The following is a 19,640-nucleotide window of genomic DNA, read 5'->3' as shown; positions in this document are numbered from 1 at the left end:
TTTCTAAGTATACACACATGTATTGGTTTTTGAAGTATAAGCATATATATGAATTGAACAACTTAATATAATTTTTCTAAGTATATAGATATGGATTGATTTTTGAAGTATAAGCAAATGAATTGAAATACTTAATCTAATTTTTCTAAGTATATACACATGGATTGGTTTTTGAAGTATAAGCAAATGATCTGAAGTACTTAATCTAATTTTTCTAAGTATATATACATGGACTGGTTTTTGAAGTATAAGCATATGAATTGAAAAACTTAATCTAATTTTTCTAAGTATATACATATTTTTCTATTTCTGCAGTATATGAATTAGTTGGAAATTGTAGTAAAAATGTTAATATAGAAAAATTCTTGAATTAGTGAGAAATAAACATTATTTCCTACAATTTGATAACGTAAATGTTGAAATAACCGATACAAATACCATTAAACTCAAATGTTGCTGAAAGTTTAGATAGAAATACATAAATTATCTCTATGTACTATAATTTATCTCGCTCACATTTGCCATAATTTATTTACCTCATATTTGAAAAGTACTAAACTATGAAATTATTACTCTAACCTCATATCAATTTCTAGTCAAAGATGACTAGTATGAATTATAGCATCCAAAAATTTGTAGTTTATTCTACAAATCACAAATATGAGCTCTAAATAACACATTCATATAAATGAAAAATTTCCCCATTATATCTTAGTTTAAAAATCACAAATTACTCTAGCTTTAAAGCATAAAACTTAGTATACTGATCATGTATCAAGGGAGGATGAAGTTTCTAACCTTTAGAACCCTTGAATGAGTAAAATCCCCAAGAAATGGTCACAAATCTAGCAAAACCTTCCCCTATTTCGCCATGGATAGGGTGAAGCTCGAGCTGGAGGATCTGGTTCGAGTTGGAGGAAGAAGGAGGGTATTTATAGAAAGAAAATTAGTACCGGTTGGGGCAACAACCGGTACTAAAGGGGTACCCTCTAGTACCGGTTGGGGCGGTTGGGGGCCCTAACCGGTACTAGAGGGGGGTTGCCACACTAGTACCGGGTTGGGGTAGCAACCGGTACTAGAGGGTACCTCCTTTAGTACCAATTGCTGCCATCAACCGGTACTAGAGGGTGGGTGGTTGGGGGCACCAACCGGTACTAATGTGCACCCTTTAGTACCGGTTGTTGTCCCCAGGGGTTCACGAGACGCGCTACAGGCACTATCTGTTGAACCCGGTACTAATGCTAACATTAGTACCGGATCCAAACCTAACCGGTACAAAGCCTCACGACGAGAGGTCATATTTCTAGTAATGCAGGCGACTCTAAATCAGTGAGAATGGACGGAATCAGTTAGCTATATACTCATTGGGATGAGTTTTGCAAGCAAATTGAGCAGGAGCAGCCATTTGCAACAGAATGGCTTATGGTCATCTCAAATTTCACATGCGACATAGAAAGTGGTTTTTCCAAATTTTTGTTTCAAAAGAATAAACAGAAGAGAATGTTGCTCGTGCTGCAGTGCTCCTAATTGTTTGACATAAAAATTTAGATAATTATAGTATGGTTCGAAGAAACTTTTGGATAGGAGGGCCTATCAAGATACTAAGGCTTCAAGTCTTATTTAGGAGGGGCTGATGTAGTTACCGTTTTGGTTCCATCCTCACCGAACTTATCCCTTGCAGTCTAAGAAGATACTAGAGATGCTATATGCAACATTAATCTTGCCAAAGCTTGCCATGCTACAATGATTACGTAGGGTACTGATGTAGTTTAAACTCGAAGGAAATAGGGTTAGTCTTCATGCTGAATGTGCCAAACTCTAAGAAAACTCTTGGTAATGTTATTAGGGATAAGCCAAATTATCCTTGAGTCTATGCGACATAGCTACATTTGTTGACCAATGGCCGCATGTGGCTATTTGAGAACATCGAAAAATTTCAGGCAACCATAAAAAGCTACCGAAATGCATACGGACATTAAAAAAACCTTCTAATTTACATGCGAATGCTCACAATTCTTTCTATTTTAAGAGGAGTATCCCTCTCCATTATATTGCCCATAAAAGAAAACATGTAGTAGTATCATTTCTGAAATATAACGGCTTAGGTACCCCTTTAGAGTGTAGTATTATTCCTGAAAGGGCTCATTTAAGAAAACATGTACGGTGTAGTATTATACTCCCTCTGTCCCAAATTACTATTCATTTTAGCTTTTCTAGATACATATTGTTTGTTATGTAGCTAGACATAATATATATCTAGCTATGTATAAAAAAAGTCAAAACGAATGGTAATTTAAGACGGAGGGAGTATGAGTTAATCAATTATTTAGATTGTTGTGATCTATATATTATTTTGGTTTAACACTCCGGCCCCATTTTTTAAACTATGTTTTTGTTCCCTTGCAGCAAGGGTTTAATAACAATGAAGATACCTCGGAATCTGATAGCATGGCAGGAAGGGATGGCGATCACCTGAATTATAGCGCTGAGCATACAACCTACAACAATGTTAAAAAGAAAAGAAGATTCAGGAAAGAGTGTGGCAGTAACGTGAAACAAAACAAAAGAAAAAAAATAACTCCTAGAAAGTACAAGTCTCCACTCCTCTCTGTCAAGGCAAGAAAAAGGGGTGCGCAAGCCACTGTTGAACATTCAGGTTCAAACAAAAAAGGTTTGTTATGTACATCACCATTTATGATTTACTTAAAAAAAACGTATCATGATGATAGTAAACATATGCATCAAATCTGATGGTTTCCATTATATTTTATTTGCAGGTAAACAATCTTATGGCAAGCTAGAGTTCACCCCATAGCAAATGCAGTGATACAGTATGTAAACGCAAAATACTCAGTCCAAAGAGTTTGAGATAGAACCAGTGTTCAAGCATGAAAGTATTGGTATATCAACAAAAGATATGATATGCTTTACGCTTCCTCCTGGTATTGGTGAGTAGGACAAGTTTGTGCCATGGGAGGTAGCTGGACCTGCTGGCGGCAGGAGGGCAGTGGGCAGGCAGGGGCAACCTTCGAGAGGCGCCATGGGTGATGGCCGCGCGAGGAGAGATAGGAAAGAGATGGTGTGATGTGTGAGACTGGAATGATACTCGTTTCAAAAAAAAAAATTCATTTCATTTAAAAAATTTAGGGAATATCTAAGCCGTCGGAATAAGCTTTTATTTTGTGGATTTACCTTTTCTTTTCTAATTTGAGTAACATGGTTCCCTAGTTGCATAATCCGTATGATGGTATTTCTTTGCATCAGAAATTGTAGTGTTGCCGAGCTAACCAAAAAAAATTCCTTGCAGCAACGTGGCATGAAAATTAGGGGAATCCCATGTTACGTGAAAAGTTTATTGAGAGTGTTTCTCTATTGAATGATGACCACAGAAATTTTTTTTTGAAGAACTCAACTTCGAGAGGATGCTCGATATTAGGCGGTAAAGTTACAGAAAAATTTGCTCAACTGCATAATTAATTATTATGATCCAATAGAAGGAGGGTCAAATTTGATTCCAATGAAAGCTTCTCAATCTGCCCATAATGGGCCTCCAAGATAAGGGATTATGCAGATCGAGAAGCTATCAGGAACAAATTTGACCCTCTCTTCCATTGGATCATAATAATATATGCATCTTTACCGCTTAACGTCGAGAATCCCCTCCAAGCTGAGTTCTTCAATCCTTTTACTGTTGCATCATCCAATAGACAAACACTATCGGCCCTGTTTGGAGTCGCTTATTTCCCGCTTATTGGTGAAAATAAGCGATAAACCCACCCAAACGTCTCGCTTATTCTCCGCTTGTCACGTAAGCCGCTTAGTGGAAAATCTGGAATTGAACTAGCAGGCCACTTATCTCGTACGCGGCTCTGGATACGCTTCTGGGGCAAGCGGACCGTTTTTCCGCAGTACCCTCGGCCACCGACGCCACCGAGCCTCCCGCAACCGCCGCCACTCCCGTCCGCTCCAGATCCCGCCGCCGCCGCCGCCGCTCGGGTCGCTCGGGCCGCTTCCAGATCACCACCGCCGGGCTCGGCCCCCGCCGCCGGCTGCCCCTGCCAGAGCTCAGGGGGGCCTCCGGCCGCGGCGCCTGGGGTCGGCTCCCGCCACCGGACGCCCCTGGAAGCCTGGGCTCGAGCCCCGCCTCCAGCCGCGCCGCCCGGGCTCGGATCCCGCCGCCGGACGCCCGTGCCGCCCGCGCTCGGCCCCCGCCGCCGGCCGCCCCTGCCGCCCGCGCTCGGGCCCCGCCTCCGGTCGCGCCGCCCGGGCTCGAATCCCGCCGCCGGCCGCCCGTGCCGCCCTTGCTCGGCCCCCGCCGCCGGCCGCTCGTGCTGCGCTCGGCCCCCAACGCCGGCCGCCCGTGCCGCCTGCGCTGGGCCCCCGCCGCCGGCCGGCCGTGCTGCGCTCGGCTCCGCCGCCGGCCGCCCGTGCCGCCCTTGCTCGGCCCCCGCCGCCGGCCGCTCGTGCTGCGCTCGGCCCCCAACGCCGGCCGCCCGTGCCGCCTGCGCTGGGCCCCCGCCGCTGGCCGGCCGTGCTGCGCTCGGCTCCGCCGCCGGCCGCCCGGCCCGCCTGCGCTGGGCCCCCGCCGCCGGCCGCCCGTGCTGCGCTTGGCTCCGCCGCCGGCCGCCCGACCCGCCTGCGCTGGTCCCTGCCGCCGGCCGCCCGTGAGGCGCCTGTCGCCATCTGCCAGGACTGAAGTCCTGAGGGAGGGTAAGAAAAGAATACCCTCTGTATTGAATACCTCCACCACCGAACAAATTTCATGAGAGGCATGCCATTTTCGTGAGAGGGGAATTCACCTCAGCTTCAGGTTGCTGCTTGAAGGGAAAGGTTTTCCAAAATCCAACGTGTAGTTATGAAGTACCATTTTATAGGTGTAAATTTTGTTGCTTTGCTTAGGCTTTTTGTGGATGGAAGTGATTGAATTGTTTGATCAATTAATTTGTTGGACAACTAATGACAAGGCTATATGTAAATTTCTTCATTTATTCACCACGAATTTTTGACATGCCACTCCAAAATGAGTGTCATACAACACTTAGTGGTGGATGTCTGTTCATTGAGGTATTGGAGGAAATATAAAACCATACACAATTTTGGTTATACACTATTCAAGAGCATCGTATTAAGCCATCTCTGATTGAGCCTTTTTCCCATGCATGATTACCAAGTCAGTTTCACTGTATGACACTAGTTTACTACAACACCTCTGAGTTGTACACGGAGATCTTGAGCAACGTCATTTACTTCCCCTATAGAGTACCTCATAACAATTTTATGCATGCATGCAGTTGCTGCAGAGGATCTGGACAGCTGTTGCTGCTACGACTGCAAGGCCGCCAACAAATAGCAAGGTAAAATTGGTGCCACTTCTTAATGGATTACTAAAATGACAGATTGTGGGTTGTATGGTCAGTAAACAAGCTTGTAGATTTGTATTTAATTCTACAATACTGTAATCAAATTTTAGATGGAAAAGTCGTCAAAGATTGTGGCAAAATGGGATTCGTTTGCCGCGAAAGCTTTCAATGACATTTGTGTGGAAGAAGTACTTGCTTTCAATCGGCCACAGCAATGTTTGAATGCGGTGGGATATGCAAACCTTATTAGAAAGTTTTATGAGCGTACCAAGAGGCCATACGGTGAGAGTCAAATGAAGAATAGGTGGGATATATTGAAAAAAATGTATACCCAATGGAAGACTTTGAACTTGAGATCAACCGGATTGGGAAAAGATCCTGTTACTGGTTGTATTGTGGCTGACGATGAATGGTGGGAAGAACAAAATAAGGTGAGCCCACTAACAACAATACTAGAGATATAGTTCACATACACGTTGTTTGTTTATTTTGAGTTGGAGTATAATAGCATGCTGATGATATTTTATAGGCTATGCCAGGTTGTATCCGGTTCAGAACAGCTCCGCTTGAATATGAGGATCAGATGCGAATCATGTTTGAATCGGTCATTGTTACAAATGAAACTTCATATGTTCCAAGTGGTGATGGAAACGTTGATGTTGATGAACATGATGTTGTTGATGTTGAGGACACCAATGATAGGGAGGCACATAAGGCCCCATCCAGTTCTGAGCGGAGGGCTTCAAAAAGGCCAGCTCCTAGTTCCCCTAAAGGAAAGAAGAAGAAGACTTTTAGAGACCAATGCATGAAGCGGTTGGTCGATGCATATGAGTTGAAAGCTCAAAGTAGTAAACATTCAGCTACTTCACAGGTTGTTGATCACGTTAGAGATGAGATTGGAAATATGTTGGAGCAAGTCATTAAGGATGGGGCTGAGGAGGGGAGTGATGAACACTTCTATGCCACACAACTTCTTCAAAAAAAGGAGAACCGTGATGTGTTCATTACATTGAAGACACCAAATGGGAGGTTGAATTGGCTGAGGAGGGCTTGGGAGATAAGGAAGAAGCACTAGGGTGTTGCATTAGTGTGCCATTTATCTTTCATTTGTCTTATGTTGTGTGAGACATAATTTCAATTTTCTAAGTATGCTGTGTGAGACTATGAACCTTCTATTAGTTGTGTTGTAACAATAAAAATTCATCTGATGACTTGGTTAGTGCTTTTTGACAGGCTTGCATTTGTTTTGATGAGTACCTCTAGTGCAACTAGTGAATGTGAAGGCAACAGTGATTCTGTTCATACCATGGATGTTGATGAATCTAACGACACTGATGATGATTACATAGTGGCAATGCTTGGTCTGGACTACATGGCATCATCTGGTATGAACAAGAAGAAGATTACTACTACGATAGCAAGGATGACTGGAATACAGTGGGTTGAGTTACAACTACAAGATCCAGTGGAGTGCTTTAACATGTTCAGAATGAGGAGGTCAGTTTTCTTAAGCCTTCATGACACTTTGGTGCAAGATTATGGATTGAGATCAAGTAGACAATTTTGTAGCAAGGAAGCACTAGGAATGTTTCTATGGGCTTGTGGTGCACCTCAATCTTTTAGGCAATGCAAGAATAATTTCCATCGCTCATTAGAAACTGTGAGTAGAAAATTTGAAGAGGTTCTTGAATCTATCATGAGATTAGCTGTTGACATTGTGAGGCCTAAGGATCCGCAATTTTCTACTATTCATCCTAAACTACAAGAAGCAAGGTTTTGGCCTCATTTCAAAGATTGCATAGGAGCAATTGATGGTACCCATATACCTGTAACTGTGCCATTAGCTGATCAACCGAAATACATTGGTCGGCATGGGTATCCTTCACAAAACGTCATGGCGGTTTGTGACTTTGATATGCGGTTCACATTTGCTGTCACTGGTTGGCCTGGTTCTGTCCATGATACTCGTGTATTATTGGACACGCTTGTCACATACAAGGATCAATTTCCACATCCTCCCGATGGTAAGGACGAGTTATGTTGCAATTTATTTTTCAGGGAATATTTGCTCATTGTGATATAACATATAAATATAACATGCAGGTAAGTACTATCTTGTTGACTCTGGATATCCTAATAGAAAAGGATTTCTTGCACCCTACAAGGGACAGAGGTATCATGTTTCCGAATGGCAGCATGGTCAGCATCCGGTAGGATTGAAAGAAGTGTTTAATCATGCACATTCATCCCTTAGAAATGTGATTGAGCGATCATTTGGAGTTCTAAAGATGAAGTGGCGCATTCTCTTGAATTTGCCCAGTTATCCGGTTAACAAGCAGTCGAAAATTATAGTTGCTTGTATGGTCCTTCACAATTTCATCAGAGATAGTGCCGTACATGACGTGCATTTTGAAGAGGATTTTCAGGAAGATGATGGTAATTCAACCCAACCTAGCACAGATGGTGGTAGTGGTGCTTTAGAAGATGACATTGATATGGGTGCATTGCGTGATGCTATTGCTGTCGCTATAGTTTCATGATTCGTTGTTGTACCCATGATGGATGTTTCCATACTAGACCGATCTATCGTATGAATTTCATATTATTGTAATGTAATTTCTATTTAACAAACTCCAAAGGCATTAGAATTATTGTCTTCTCCTCAGATTCACAATAAAAATGAGCTATTATCAGCCTTAGGGGCATTCAGGTCAATTTACCAACCAGGACAGACAATCGACACAAAATAATCAGGATTGCCAAACACCCTGCTTATTCAGACAGCAGATTCTCCAGGCAGCAGGCTTACCAGATAAGCTTGCTTGCCAGATAAGCGAGTTCCAGAAAAGCGTATACAAACAGGGCCATCAGCAAACTTTTCAACGCAACATGGGATTTCCCTCAATTTTCTTGCCATGTTGCTGCAAGAAAATATTTTTTTTTTGGTTAGTTGGGCAACACTGATATTTCGGATGCAAAGAAATAACACAGCATACAGATCATGGAATACTCAAATAAAAAAATAGAAAGAAAAGTTAAATTCACAGAATAAGAGCTTATTCGGACGGCTTAGATGCATGTGTCATCCCTACATAACTACAAGTAATCTACAAGACTACAACCCCGTAATAATCGGCTCCTCGCACTCCTTCCCGCCTCTCCTCGAGCCGCCATCACTCATGGCGCCTCTTGATTCTTGAAGGTCCAGCCACCACTCATGCCCATCACCGTGACCCCGACGGCACCATCAACACCTTGACGTTAGAAATCAGATTTCCCTAAGCGTACCTTCAGACGCTGCTGCGATTGCATTCCTTCCGAGGTCCGGCGTGGCGCGACGCGGCGGGCTTGCAGACAAGGTATCTAGCCTGATTTGTTTTGGTAAGATCGGTGTTGTTCGTTGGCAGTAATTTATAGTCGAGTTATGGATAGAGATTCAGTTGAATTCAGATTTGTTTCGCGGACAGAGATTTGCCTGCTTGCAACCGTGTTTTACACGTAGAGATTGGGTTGATTACGGCTCTGTTTACGGATAGCGATTGGGTTTATTTGAATTCAGCATTACAGATGGATAGATTTCGGTAGATTTTAGCTTTGTTTCACCCTGAATGCTGTTCGGCACTTCCGTTCATCCTGTGTCCTCAGATTCTGAACGTTATCTGAATCTTACGCATCGCATGAAATAAGTTCTGAAATGAAGAGAACTGCTCTGCTCTCTTACTAGTACCTCCTGAACTATCCATTAGCATGGTGAATTTGTGATTGCTGGTTGGACGGAAATAAAACTACTACATTTGTTTGTCTGTTCCAGGAGGAGAGAACGAAAGCCTTGGCAAACGAGCTCGTTGTAAAGCTGACTGTCGCTTGCTAGGACAAATGAGGGGAGCACGGGAAGCAGCTTCTGCAGGAGTGAGGCGTCACGCCTGTCCAACTGCGAGAAACGTTTAGCCGAAGTGAAGATGATGACCATGCAATGCAATACTTCACCGGCGTTTGCTGAAATCCCATAGGCTTTTCTCTGCATCTTAAAATGCAGTACACGCTGGAGTATCCAAATGGAGTGCATGTCTTCTGCTGCCAACCACTATTTTACAACTACAGTTGTTCCTCCATAGTTTTTAGAAACAGAGGTTACGGCAGAAACAAAGAAACCATGTAAGCTACAGCATAAAAACTGTTTTGTTTATCCTAGGATCTTGAATAACGGAACAGAACTGTTATGTTTAGTCTTCCGGGTTTCATCCTTTCTGCAGGTTGAGCTTAGCCGCGTCAAGAGAACCCAGCCTCGCCGCGCAGGCGACGCTGCTGTCAAGGATCTCTTCCATGCCGTACTTGTACCTGAAACCCAGCTCCCCCAACTTGTCCCCCTCAGGTTGCACCCTCGCCACTGCCTCCGTCCTGATGCAGATTAAACGGATGGAAACATCAGACCAAATAGTCTTGTCAGACCACACATATGAACTAGTCAAGGCTTTACTCTCTGAGGATGTCGAGGTGCGGGAACTTGTTGGCGTAGTGGCCGGCGACGTCGTGGATGGTCGGGTAGGTGGCGGCGCAGAGGTACCGGCCGGCGATGGAGGGGCGGCGCTCCATGCAGAAGACGAGCGCGTCGCAGACGTCGTCGACGTGCACCAGCGGCACCGAGCCCAGGAGCTGCTGCAGTATGCGCGGGAGCCCGAAGTACGCCTCGTTACGCGACACCGGCGACACGGCGCTCTCCATCGTCTCCGGGACGCGGCCGAGGACCGTGTCGCCCGCGACGAGGCCCAGGGGCAAGGTCACCACCTCGAACGCCGGGCTCTCGCCGGCGTTGTAGCTCAGGAGTTCCTGCTCCGACTGCAGCTTGGACAGTATGTACTTCTGAAAAAACGACCGTCGGATTTGGGTGACAATTAAGGAACTTGTTAACATTCAACTCAGGATTTTGCTAAATAAGTTGGCATTAAATGTTAACTGATGATTAATGAAAAAAAATCTTGCGAACAGGAGTGACAAAGTGAATGAGTAAAACCCCAGTGATCAGCAACAAAATTGTCATCAGACGTTCAGAAGAACATTCGCTACTTACATCGAAGTGTGCGCTTCGGAGAGGGTAGTCAACGTCGAGCGGAGTCCAACAGGATTCGCTGATGAAATCCTTGTACCCGGCGCCGGAGCCCTTCTCCTTCAGCGGCGAAGCGGCTGATACGGAGGCGGTGTGGATCACCCGCTTCACCGTCCCGGACTCCTCGCACTGCCGGAGGATGGCGCGCACCGCGTCCACCACCGCTTCCGCCGTGCTCTTGTACTGACAAGCCGACAGCACGATACAATCAGTATCAACAAATAACAAATCAATTCGTTTTAAAAATAATACCAAATCAATCGTGGAAATGCTTGCTGCTCAGAGCCTCAGAGTCCGATGATTCCTTCGTTGGCTAAGTCCAATTTTTTCCTTTGGAAGTTCAATTTTAATTTCCCCCATGTAAACAAAGTCTGGTCGGGCACGTCTGATCACGACTTCTCCAACGACAAAACGGGAGCGAACTGGCGTACTGCACCTTGGAGCCGGCGGCTTCGAGCCCGAATGGCGTGGCGAGGAGGAAAACGTACTGGCACCCGGCGATCGCCGGCGCGAAGGTGGCGGCGTCGAGGAGGTCGGCGTCGAACAGCCGCAGCCGCTCCGCCGCGCCGGGGACCAGCCGCCGCAGCAGCCCTGCCTTCTCCTCGTCTCCTGCGGGTACACCAGATGAATCCAGCTCAGATCTCCGAACAAGGCAACCACACGCAAGAGCCGATCCACTCCTATGGAATTTTCGCGGCGCGGGTCGGAGACTCGAAGTGATGAACCGTCATGAAACGAAGGATTGGAGCTCGCGCGCGCACCTGTGTTCCGCAGGGTGGCGTGGACGGTGTAACCTTTCTCGAGGAGCTTCTTCACGAGCCATGAGCCGATGAAACCGGCGCCTCCGGTGACACACACCCGCACTCCGCTGTTACTCTGCTTGTCCGCCATGGCTGCCTCTGAAGTCTGAATGGGTTTGCTGGGAAGTGAGATGTGAGGAGGATTTATACACGAGCAGGATACGAAAGGTTGACTGTGTTACGTGTCGGTCAATGGTGCGGTTGGTGGTGTGTGCATAGGAGGAAGGGAGAGACGCCACGTCATGTGTACAATGGCCCGGCCCAGCCCAACTTGTACTTCTCGTATACTATGTGGCCCGTGAAAATTCTGGACTCGTATTGTGAGGCCGTGTGACTGTGAGCATTTGAACACCGACCTAATAAACTTTAAATAATTTTAGACTAACAGCATTTGAAGGCTCCCTATTTAAAGAGAAGTCTTGCTCTCCATTAATCTTAAAAGAAAATATTTTTGACATATTCCCCATAAATCATCATTTGAAGCCTATATATAAAGGCATTAGTGTCCATGAACACGCATCAATCATCATTTTCTCTAATTAATTCGTATTGTAAGTTTGTAACATCTATGTTATGTCATGTGACTTCTAATTATAGCATTGATTCACGCTCTGTTACAATATATGGGTCTGGGAAGTATCCTGTAATTGCACATATGCCTTCCCTAAAATAGACTTTTTCACCTAAAGATGCATTTACATATCACACCTTTGGCTGACAGGGCATTATATCTTCACTCACTTCACTGTAACCATGAAAAGAATAGTTAGCCATGAGCCCATGAATAGGAGCATCAGCGGCGCTGAATGACATACTCGAAGTTGACCTGCACTCCTTTTGCTTTGTTTCATTGATATTATTGCTAGAACAACACCTCATCTCATCCAAATTCCAAACAGCGTTTAGTCCACTAATTGTTTCTATATTGGATGCATGCGCTGTTCATCTTTTTTTTTAATCCAACACGCTTTGGCTTAGGTCTTCTTCCCCACATGCACACGCGACCATTTACATACTACTCCATTAGTTCATTTTTTTTAAAAAAAAAAGTGCATTCCATTTCATTAAGAATTTTTTGGAACGAATTTCATTTCATTTCATTAAGAATTTAAGACAAATATGCTTTAGCTGAAAATTGCACTCCTGCTAAAGTATTATATTGTCCTGTACGTATAGCTAATACAATATTTTGTATTGTCTTAACGAAAAAATACATCTTATAAAATGATCTAAGAGAGTATTTTGTATTCGGTAGATTGGTTGTTTGAGCTTCCTGCAAACTAAGAGATATCTTACTCGTGTAAGATAGTGGAAGAGGCAACTATTTTTCTTACTAGATGATAGACAAATTCCACAACCATACACTATAGAGACGTCAAAGCTGGATACTCCGGTCAATTGGTGCCATATTTTTGTTACATGAATAAGATATCTTACTCATGTACTATATACAATTGGTGCCATATTTTTGTTGTCCGGTCATGCACTCAAGCTTCTCAACGACGGTCATACTTCGAATAGCCCAGGCCGACCAACCGTAGCAACCTTCCACTGGCATCAAGGAAGGATGACGCGAGCGCAGCGTTCTCGGCGAGATAGAGATCGTCCATCCCGTCGCCGAAGATAGCCGGGAAGAAGAGCCAGAACGCCGTGCCGGCCACGAACGCCACGACGAGCGGCGTCGCCACCACGCGCGGCGGCGCCGCCCTGCAGCCGCGCCGCCACCGGCGCGCGCACCACCGCTCGGCGCACACGCACGTGCCGTGCAGCGTGAAGAACGCCGTGACCTGCCCCGTGGGCGCCCGGAAGGTGACGTAGTAGAGCAACACCTCGTGCATGAGGCCCGACACGAGGAACGCGGCGAACACGCCGGCGGGGGCGCCGAGGCGCGCCCGGACGGGGTCGTAGACGGCCGGGCGGAGCGCCGCGGAGACCATGAGGTTCCACCGCCGACCCCAGAAGTCCCGGAGCGAGGACGAGAGGTAGGGCTTGTCGAACTGCGGCTCCATCTCCATGCCCAGCGCCCTCCCCGTCACGGCGAGGCACGGCAGGAGGGAGTCGAGGAAGCAGTACATGGCGACGCCATAGAGGGCGGAAGCGGCGTAGGGGTGCATCGCTTCCTTGGACCGGAAGAGGAGGCGGAAGACGGACGCCATGACGGCGACCTTGATGCCGGACGACAGGAGCGGCAGAGCGACCGTCTCCGTGACGGGCCTGGCCGCGGCGGCAGCGGCGTCTGCTTGTTGTATCCGCGACTGCCGGAGCTTGACTGGGAGCGCGGCGGTGAACGCGAACGGGAGAGGGCGGAGGGCCGGGTCAAGCGGGCCGCGGCCGAAGGCGAGGAGGAGGAGCTTGAACTCGCCGAGCCAGACCAGGAAGAAGGCGGCGAGGCCTCGAGCGCTGTAGAGCGGGACGGAGAAGGGGAGCGCGACGAGAAGGGCGAGCACCGGGACGAGCGCGATGAGGCGGCGCGGGCCCGGGCGGGTGGAGGCGGCCGCGGCGCGCGCGTAGAGCATGCCCGCGGTGACCGCCAAAGGGACGGTGGCGACGGAGTGGTGCATGGCGTCGGCCGGCGTGTGGCTGGCTGGCGGGAACAGTGCGTGCCTGCGTGTGCGCCTGGCTGCGGCTACGAGTGGAGCTCGGGACGACGACCGGCAATGTCGTCTTGGTTATATACATCTCATCGGGTGTTCATTCATTCACGGCTCAGTTTGCGAAAATGCACATTCGTGTACTTTACAGTTTAATTTAACAAGTTTTTGCGAGAACCATCATTGCATTTTCGTTTTCGTGTCACTTTTCAGCCTGATGCATCTTGAAACTGTCCTCCATTTGTAATTTACACCAGCACGCAGCCCTCGCGGCTGCTAGGCTGCTAGAATACTGAGTTGCTGGCTCAAGATAACTCGATTAATAGAGCTGACTCCGAACTGGCAATGTCGCTGATATCAGGAATCGCGGAGCAAAGCAAACATTCAGCGGTCAACGCAATCCTGAGGATCCGCCAACGTGCGGACGACGTCGTCGCATCCATGATCCATCCGTTCCTCAAGGCTCAAGTCTCTCTTGATCCTCACTTGGCCTGCGATCGGAGCCGCCGGCCGTTGGCAGACCTCCGATTCCGTGCAGCCCCCCTGGCCTGCAGGACGGAGAGCGAGGGCGCGCCACGACGCCGCCCATCGGCCATGTTTAATTTGTATGCGTCCGAGTCAGATATTGGAAAGAGGCCCGGTCCAACCCATGTTGGGGTGGGGTATTAGGCCCTTAGAGATGGGCCCTGCAAACACTTTCGGCCCGTACGATTTACCGTCCGTGGGCCCTGCAAACACTGTAGAGAGTTTGCCACATTCTGCTACTTTGACAGCAGGAGCCGAAATAAGAAAAATTAGGTTCTGTGAACTTGGAACATGTACGCGACATACTCATATGCATTTCCTGCTTGGGTTGTCCACGTATATCACATATATAACATATATGCAGTGCAGTGACAAATGGCGGTGCTTGATGTTAGATTAATGGGCCTCGGTGGTCTATTGGTAAACCAATTATTCAATTAAATCCAAGGTCCATTCACGTGTTGGGTAGTTACATTTGGAATAAAATAACCTTGGAAGTTGAGAGATCCCTAACCACTATTCACGAGTTGATGACCAGTAACCATAGTGTTTAGTGTCGGATTTAGTAGCTCGGCAGTCCACCAGGAGGTTACCCAAGTGGTAGATTTATAGGCAGGGAGGATTACGAGACCAAGAACTTGAAGGTAATCCGAGAACACGAATGTTTAGACAGGTTCGGGCCTCCGGAGAGTAATACCCTACGTCCTGTATTTTGGTGGTTTGTATTGCTTTGCGCTGGTGCATGGAATAGTTTGGATGCGATAGGATGCCCTCGGGAGGCGCCCTTGACCGTCTTATATAGGCTGACGATCTAAGATTACAAATCCGTTTGAATTTAATCTAATCGGTTGTTACATGGAAAGCAATATGAGTATCACGTAATATCCGAGCTGATTTGAATCGCGTGGTCTCCTTGACTTGTGCTCCAAAGTATCTTCATGTCCTTGGCCCACACGTTCTTGTTGAGCGGGCCCTTTTGTTAGCGCCGGCCAGTATCCTGGTCGGTGGGGACCCAAGGGTACCCATATCCCTCATTTAGTGATTAGTAACTGACGCGGATTAAAACGCTGACAACAAATGGCTAGTAATGGTTGCCTGTTGATGGCTGGGGTTACTAGTAACTTACCATTTGATGGCAGGCCGAATAATGGCAATGAATCTGGACACCCAAAAGACTTCTGGTGTCCATAAGAGAGGCACTCCTTCTCAGGCTTTCGAGCGCAACATACCAACCACCGAGCTTTCAGTCTACTGCTACACTGCCTTTTTGTTGTCCTTATTCCGGCGTTCTGTGTGCACATAACACACAGGAAGAGCAAGCCTCCGAAGCTGCGCCCTTACCTGAGACTCTGCACCCGAGGAGTAGAAGTTGGTAAGCGCATCTACGCGACTACTCACTGCGCACCTCTTCTTCTTGGAGACGCAAGTGCACGGCAAACATCTTCACGTCATCGTCTTTGATCGAACACCGAATAGGCTTGAAATATCGAGTAACAGCGCATCTGGTGCTGCCGGCACTGGCCCCGCTGTAGGGTACTTTCTCATGAACTTTTTGGTTCATTACTTGTTTTCTATTATTTCCATTGCATGCTTTATGTTCATTATTACAGACACAAATGTTCATGCTCCTATTTATGCTATCATTTATGTCTTGTTTTATTTTATATTTCGGATTAAAATATATCATAAAATGCATGTAATTCCAACAATCCAAAAACTTGATAGGGCTTTTTCGATTGTTGGCTTTGCTGCACAATTGAAACCGAATATTTTTATGAAACGAATTACGAGAGATGGGTTGGCAGACTTGAGTTGTGGCTCATAGCTATGAACGTGTGGTTCATTACCAAGGAGCGTCCTAAGGGACCGCACACCTCCACAGAGGATAGTGTGTACATGTCTGCTGACAACTTGTTCAAAAGGGTTATGATCAGTGTTCTTGCTGAGAACTTGGACAATTCATACATGCAGCATCCCTCTAGCAAGGCATTGTGTGATGCACTTGAGGCAAATTTTGAAGTATCCGATGCGGGTAGTGAATTGTACATCATGGAGCAGTTTTATGATTACAAGATGATCGATGACTGTCCTGTGGTTGAACAAGCTCATGGGATACATGCGCTTGCCAAGGATCTTGATAACCTCATGTGCCCGCTGCCGGATAAATTTGTGGCCGGTGGCATCATTGCCAAATTGCCTCCTTTGTGGAGAAACGTTGCTACTACTCTGAAACACAAGAGACAGGAGTTCACTATAGCCGGTCTGATCGGCACTCTTGATGTTGAGGAAAAGGCGAGAGCAAAGGATCCACATGCGCGTGGCAATGAGGGAGGTTCTAACACCCATATGCATAAGGGCAAAGCGAAGGTTGTGTTTCAACACAAGACTGCTCAGACTGCCAACTTTATGAAGAAGAAGAACACAAAGGGAAAATGCTTTGTGTGCGGTGGTTCTAACTATTGGACCAAGGACCACAAGGACAAGCAGCAGCACAGGCAGAAGAAGTCTGCTAATGTTGTTATTGGCGATGCTGAGAAGGGAATATCAGGGTATGGTAATTGTCATTTACCAAATTGGTGGATTGACACCAGAGCTAATATACATGTGTGTGCTGATATTTCTTTGTTTTCCTCTTACCAGGTCACAGGGATTGGATCCATGTTGATGGGGAATGACTCAGGTGCTGTTGTTCGTCGTGTTGGTACGGTCGATCTGAAGTTTACTTTGGGAAAGACCGTGCGATGGAAGAACGTGCAGCATGTCCCCTCAATAAATAAAAAATCTTGTTAGCAGATCCCTTCTTTGTAAGGATGGTTTTAAGTTGGTGTTTGAGTCGAACAAGCGTGTTGTGTCTAAGTTTGGTTCCTTTGTCGGTAAAGGATATGACTGTGATGGTTTGTTTTGCTTGTCGTTATCGGACTCTTGTAATAAAGTTGTGAATCATATGTGTAATGATGATGAATAGAATATTTGGCATTCACGGCTTTGTCATGTCATTTTCGGCTGTATGTTGCGGCCAACTAATTTGAGTTTAATTCCAAAATTCACTTTGGTCAAAAATTCTAAGTGTCAAGTGTGTGTGCAATCTAATCAACCTCGCAAGCCTCACAAGGCTGCCGAGGTGAGGAACTTGGCACCGTTCATTCAGACTTGTGCGAAATGAACGGTGTGTTGACTAAAGGTGGAAAGAGATACTCCATGACTTTGATAGATGATTCTACTAGATACTGCTATGTGTACTTGCTTAAAATGAAAAATGAGGCATTTAATTTTTTCAAGATCTATAAGGCCGAAGTTGAAAATCAACTTGCGAGGAAGATAAAACGTGTTCGATCGTATCGAGGTGGAGAGTATTTCTCTAATGAATTTAATTTATTTTGTGAGGAACATGGCATCATTCATGAGAAAACACCACCTTATTCCCCTGAGTCAAACAGAGTGGCTGAAAGAAAGAACCGCACTCTAACTGAGATGGTTAACGCCATGTTAGAAACAACAGGACTTTCTTGGGAATGGTGGGGTGAAGCCATGCTGACTGCTTGTCACACTCTTAATAGGGTTCCTATAAAAAACAAAGAGAAGACACCATTCAAGGAATGAGAAAATAAAAGATTAACACTCTCATACTTGCGTACTTGGGGATGCTTGGTGAAGGTTAATATACCAATTGCTAAGAAACGCAAACTCGGACCGAAAATAGATGATTGTGTGTTTCTAGGATATGCTTTTCATAGTGTCGGATATAGATTCTTGATAATAAAAACTAAAGTACCGGACATGCATGTTGGTACAATCATGGAGTCTAGAGATGTCACATTCTTTGAGAGCATTTTTCTTATGAAAGAAACATCTAGCAGTTCTAGTCATGAATTTGTTAATTCCCCTGAACATAATGATATAGTAGTACACTTTGAACAACCACATGAGGAGAATCATGAGAAGTATAACAATGAAGGAACTCGAAAGAGTAAGAGACAAAGGACTGCGAAGTCTTTCGGTGATGACTTCATTGTGTACCTCATAGATGATGACACTCCAAAAACCATTGTTGAGGCTTATGGATCTCTTGATGCTAACTATTAGAAGGAAGCAATCAGAAGTGAGATAGGTTCCATAATGTCTAATGGGACTTGGGAGGTCGTTGATCGTCCATACGGGTGCAAACCTGTATGATGCAAGTGGGTGCTAAAAAAAGCTTAGGCTTGATGGTATTATTGAAAAGTACAAGGTAAAGCGAAGATTACTTTGATACTTACTCACAAGTTGCCAGATTGACCATGATTCGAGTACTACTATCTTTGGTTGCCTCACATGGTCTTCTCATCCAGCAGGTGGATTTTAAGATGGCTTTCCTTAACGGAGTGTTGGATGAGGAAATTTACATGGATCAGCCTAATAGATATGTAGTAGAAGGTCAGGAAGGAAAGGTGCGCAAGTTGTTAAAATCTTTGTATGGCATCAAACAAGCGCCTAAGCAATGGTTTGAGAAATTTGACAGAACTCTCACGTCTGCAAGCTTTGTTGTGAATGAAGCCGACAAATGTGTGTACTACCACTTTGGTAGGGGAGAAGGAGTGATTCTGTGTTTATATGTTGATGACCTATTGATCTTTGGAACTAACCTCAATGTGATTGAGGAAGTTAAGAGCTTTTTATCTCAAAATTTTGAGATGAAGGACATGGTAGTGGCTGATGTGATTTTGAACATTAAGCTACTGAGAGAAGGCAATGGTGAGGTTACATTAATACAATCCCATTATGTGGAAAAGATATTGAGTCGCTTTGGTTATAGTGACTGCAAGCTTGCTCCCACACCTTACAATTCTAGTGTGATATTGCGAAAAAATCGAAGGATTGCAAGGGATCAATTAAAATATTCTCAAATCATTGGCTCGCTAATGTATTTAGCTTGCTACGAGGCCTGACATCTCGTTTGCTGTGAGCAAACTCAGCAGATTTGTTTGTTTCAAATCCTGGAGATGATCATTGGTGTGCTCTTGAGAGAGTAATGCTCTATCTAATAGGCATCGCGAGTTATGGAATTCACTATGCTAGGTATCCTAAGGTACTAGAAGGCCACAGTGATTCGAACTGGATATCAGATGCTGACGAGATAAAAGCCACAGGTGGATATGTGTTCACACTTGGCTGAATGGTTTCATGATCTCTTGATGGATTTGCTAGTGGTTGAGAAACTGATACTAGCTATCTTAATGAACTGTGATAATCAAATAATGATTATCAAAATGAACAGTCCTAA

General features: G+C 45.6%; 3 protein-coding genes and 1 long non-coding RNA gene across 4 annotated transcripts; 2 read left to right on the top strand and 2 right to left on the bottom strand.

Annotated features, from left to right (window-relative positions):
• The first annotated feature begins 5,892 nt into the window (after positions 1–5,892).
• Positions 5,893–7,487, top strand: LOC117852097 (uncharacterized). The gene is made up of 2 exons (XM_034734034.2): positions 5,893–6,389; positions 6,594–7,487. The coding sequence occupies exons 1-2, from the start codon at positions 5,893–5,895 to the stop codon at positions 7,441–7,443; spliced, it is 1,347 nt and encodes a 448-aa protein (XP_034589925.2). The 3' UTR covers positions 7,444–7,487.
• Positions 7,488–8,457: 970 nt separating this feature from the next.
• On the top strand, positions 8,458–9,586 carry LOC117851849 (uncharacterized). Its single transcript, XR_004639656.2, has 2 exons — positions 8,458–8,719; positions 9,172–9,586. It is a non-coding gene; the product is annotated as an uncharacterized lncRNA (long non-coding RNA).
• LOC117851848 (NADPH HC-toxin reductase 1) lies at positions 9,409–11,390 on the bottom strand. The gene is made up of 5 exons (XM_034733750.2): positions 11,226–11,390; positions 10,901–11,073; positions 10,429–10,647; positions 9,838–10,220; positions 9,409–9,758 (listed from the first exon to the last, which is right to left on the bottom strand). Exons 1-5 carry the CDS (start codon positions 11,353–11,355, stop codon positions 9,599–9,601), a joined length of 1,065 nt encoding a protein of 354 aa, XP_034589641.1. The 5' UTR covers positions 11,356–11,390; the 3' UTR covers positions 9,409–9,598.
• Positions 11,391–12,481: 1,091 nt separating this feature from the next.
• Positions 12,482–13,883, bottom strand: LOC117853889 (probable long-chain-alcohol O-fatty-acyltransferase 4). The gene has a single exon (XM_034736168.1). It carries the CDS (start codon positions 13,823–13,825, stop codon positions 12,761–12,763), a length of 1,065 nt encoding a protein of 354 aa, XP_034592059.1. The 5' UTR covers positions 13,826–13,883; the 3' UTR covers positions 12,482–12,760.
• Positions 13,884–19,640: the final 5,757 nt, after the last annotated feature.

This window comes from Setaria viridis, chromosome 4 (genome assembly GCF_005286985.2).
Source record: "Setaria viridis chromosome 4, Setaria_viridis_v4.0, whole genome shotgun sequence".
In the NCBI taxonomy this organism is placed as follows: domain Eukaryota; kingdom Viridiplantae; phylum Streptophyta; class Magnoliopsida; order Poales; family Poaceae; genus Setaria; species Setaria viridis.
The sequence above is the reverse complement of the archived record's forward strand: the minus strand, read 5'-3'. Positions and strand labels throughout refer to the sequence as shown.

Coding starts and splice junctions, on each gene's coding strand:
- LOC117851848 (XM_034733750.2), bottom strand. CDS start 11,355: ATGGCGGACAAGCAGAGTAACAGCGGAGTGCGGGTGTGTGTCACCGGA. Junction 10,648..10,900: donor TCGAAGCCGCCGGCTCCAAG/GTGCAGTACGCC, acceptor TCGGCTTGTCAG/TACAAGAGCACGGCGGAAGC. Junction 9,759..9,837: donor CACCTCGACATCCTCAGAGA/GTAAAGCCTTGA, acceptor AATCTGCATCAG/GACGGAGGCAGTGGCGAGGG.
- LOC117853889 (XM_034736168.1), bottom strand. CDS start 13,825: ATGCACCACTCCGTCGCCACCGTCCCTTTGGCGGTCACCGCGGGCATG.
- LOC117852097 (XM_034734034.2), top strand. CDS start 5,893: ATGCCAGGTTGTATCCGGTTCAGAACAGCTCCGCTTGAATATGAGGAT. Junction 6,390..6,593: donor TTGAAGACACCAAATGGGAG/GTTGAATTGGCT, acceptor GCTTTTTGACAG/GCTTGCATTTGTTTTGATGA.